This window comes from Aplysia californica, unplaced genomic scaffold (genome assembly GCF_000002075.1).
Source record: "Aplysia californica isolate F4 #8 unplaced genomic scaffold, AplCal3.0 scaffold00828, whole genome shotgun sequence".
In the NCBI taxonomy this organism is placed as follows: domain Eukaryota; kingdom Metazoa; phylum Mollusca; class Gastropoda; order Aplysiida; family Aplysiidae; genus Aplysia; species Aplysia californica.
The window spans coordinates 248440-250071 of NW_004798098.1; the positions used below are offsets into that span (position 1 = coordinate 248440).

At 39.0% G+C, this 1632-nt stretch overlaps 1 protein-coding gene across 1 annotated transcript in view; it reads left to right on the forward strand.

Annotated features, from left to right (window-relative positions):
* Positions 1 to 1325, forward strand: part of LOC101864100 (methyltransferase-like protein 24) — a 13994-nt gene extending 12669 nt beyond the window's left edge. The window contains exon 6 of the mRNA XM_005109912.3: positions 1130 to 1325. Within this exon, the coding sequence (XP_005109969.3) occupies positions 1130 to 1325 (196 nt within the window). The remainder of the gene's footprint in view (positions 1 to 1129) is intronic.
* Positions 1326 to 1632: the final 307 nt, after the last annotated feature.

Here is a 1632-nt window from a genome sequence, read left to right on the forward strand (position 1 = left end):
GACACACACACACACACACACACACACACAAACACACACATACACACACACACAAACACCCGCAAAAATTATCTTTCTCTCTTTTAAAACTCTTTTCGATGTCGACATTCAACATAAAAGGAAATGCAATTCAGTTTTACTTACGAAAAGGGAAACAATCAAATAATATTATTAAAGGGAAGCAATTGATGGCGCTTTGTATTTTAAAGGGGAATAAGTAGCATTGTAAACAACAGTTATTAATTTTGGGGTTATGTGTGTTTATGTAAGGTTGTTTTTAAGCACATTTAGGGAACAAAAACTCAGCCTACTTTACTGATATGCAATTTGATTCAATGCTTTTTATTTTCATGCTAAAATACAATATTTCCAAAGTCATCTTAGCTGTAAATATGGGAGCGTTTAAAACAGGAGTATAATGTTTACACTACAAGCAAATGTATATGAAAGGCTGGTGCCATGTATGTGTCAGTTAGGTCCTAAACGCGTCAGTGCCAGTGGTTCTTCATGGTGAGAGTGAACAATAGGTATGATTGAGTGGCAAGTGGCACGTTATGACCTGTGTACTGTGTAGAGAGCCTTCACCGGTGATGACAGCACACTTATGGAAGAGTTTTGACTGCAAAATCTCGTCCTCTTCTGTTTTCTACTCAACATGCACTATAATATTCTCATCTGACTTTCTTGCTTTCGCACACGACAAGTGGGCAAATGACTTAACGTGTTTTTATTACTTCTATACTCGGACGGCTATTTATCTACAGCCGGGCATTATACAGACTTCTCAACATAAATTAGGCTAATAAAGTGGTTCATATACACGATCAAACTTGCTTGACTCAAGCATTTGATAAACATTTGATCGTGTCTGGGTAAGCTTTTGTTGATATTTTTCGTCAAGCCGTCGAACAAGTTGGATCGTGAGTGGGGTTCATCAAATTCGTTTGTTTGTCAAGCATTATTTTTTGGAAGTGCCTATTTGCTACGCCCCGTCGTTGCGATTAGCGCCAGTGCTAAATAAAACGCCGCGTTGCGATTAGCGCGAGTGCTGTATAAAATATAAAATCAGATCACTAAATGAGAGCGAACGTATGAAATCTTGTCTTTGGCTACTGATCTCACCTTTCAGTACCAAAATGCACGACCACCAGAGGTCCATGAACGTGACATTTCACGCCACCGGACTGGCTGACTTTGACGGATATAAAGGCGCTTGGCGCATGCGCAGACTTGGCACCATCAGAGACGAACTAGATCACAAGATGGTAGGTACAACCAGAGAGGGTTTAGTACAACTGCAGGGAATACACGCACAAGCACATTAGGAGGCGAGAACTTTGGAACAAACTAAAACTACTAATTATCACTAAATCTAATAGGGCGATAAAATGCATTTTAAATAATATAATGTAAATATCTCCTTCTTTCCGTTAAAATATCTCTCACTTCCATCTTATACCTAGTCACTCATCCTGCTTCCACAAAGACAGAAAGTCCAGCAATAAATAGCTACATCAATGCCACCACCACCGTCACCACTACAACAAAAACAACAACAACAGCAACAACAACAACAACAACTACTACTACTACTACTACTACTACTACTACTACTACTACTACTACTACTAC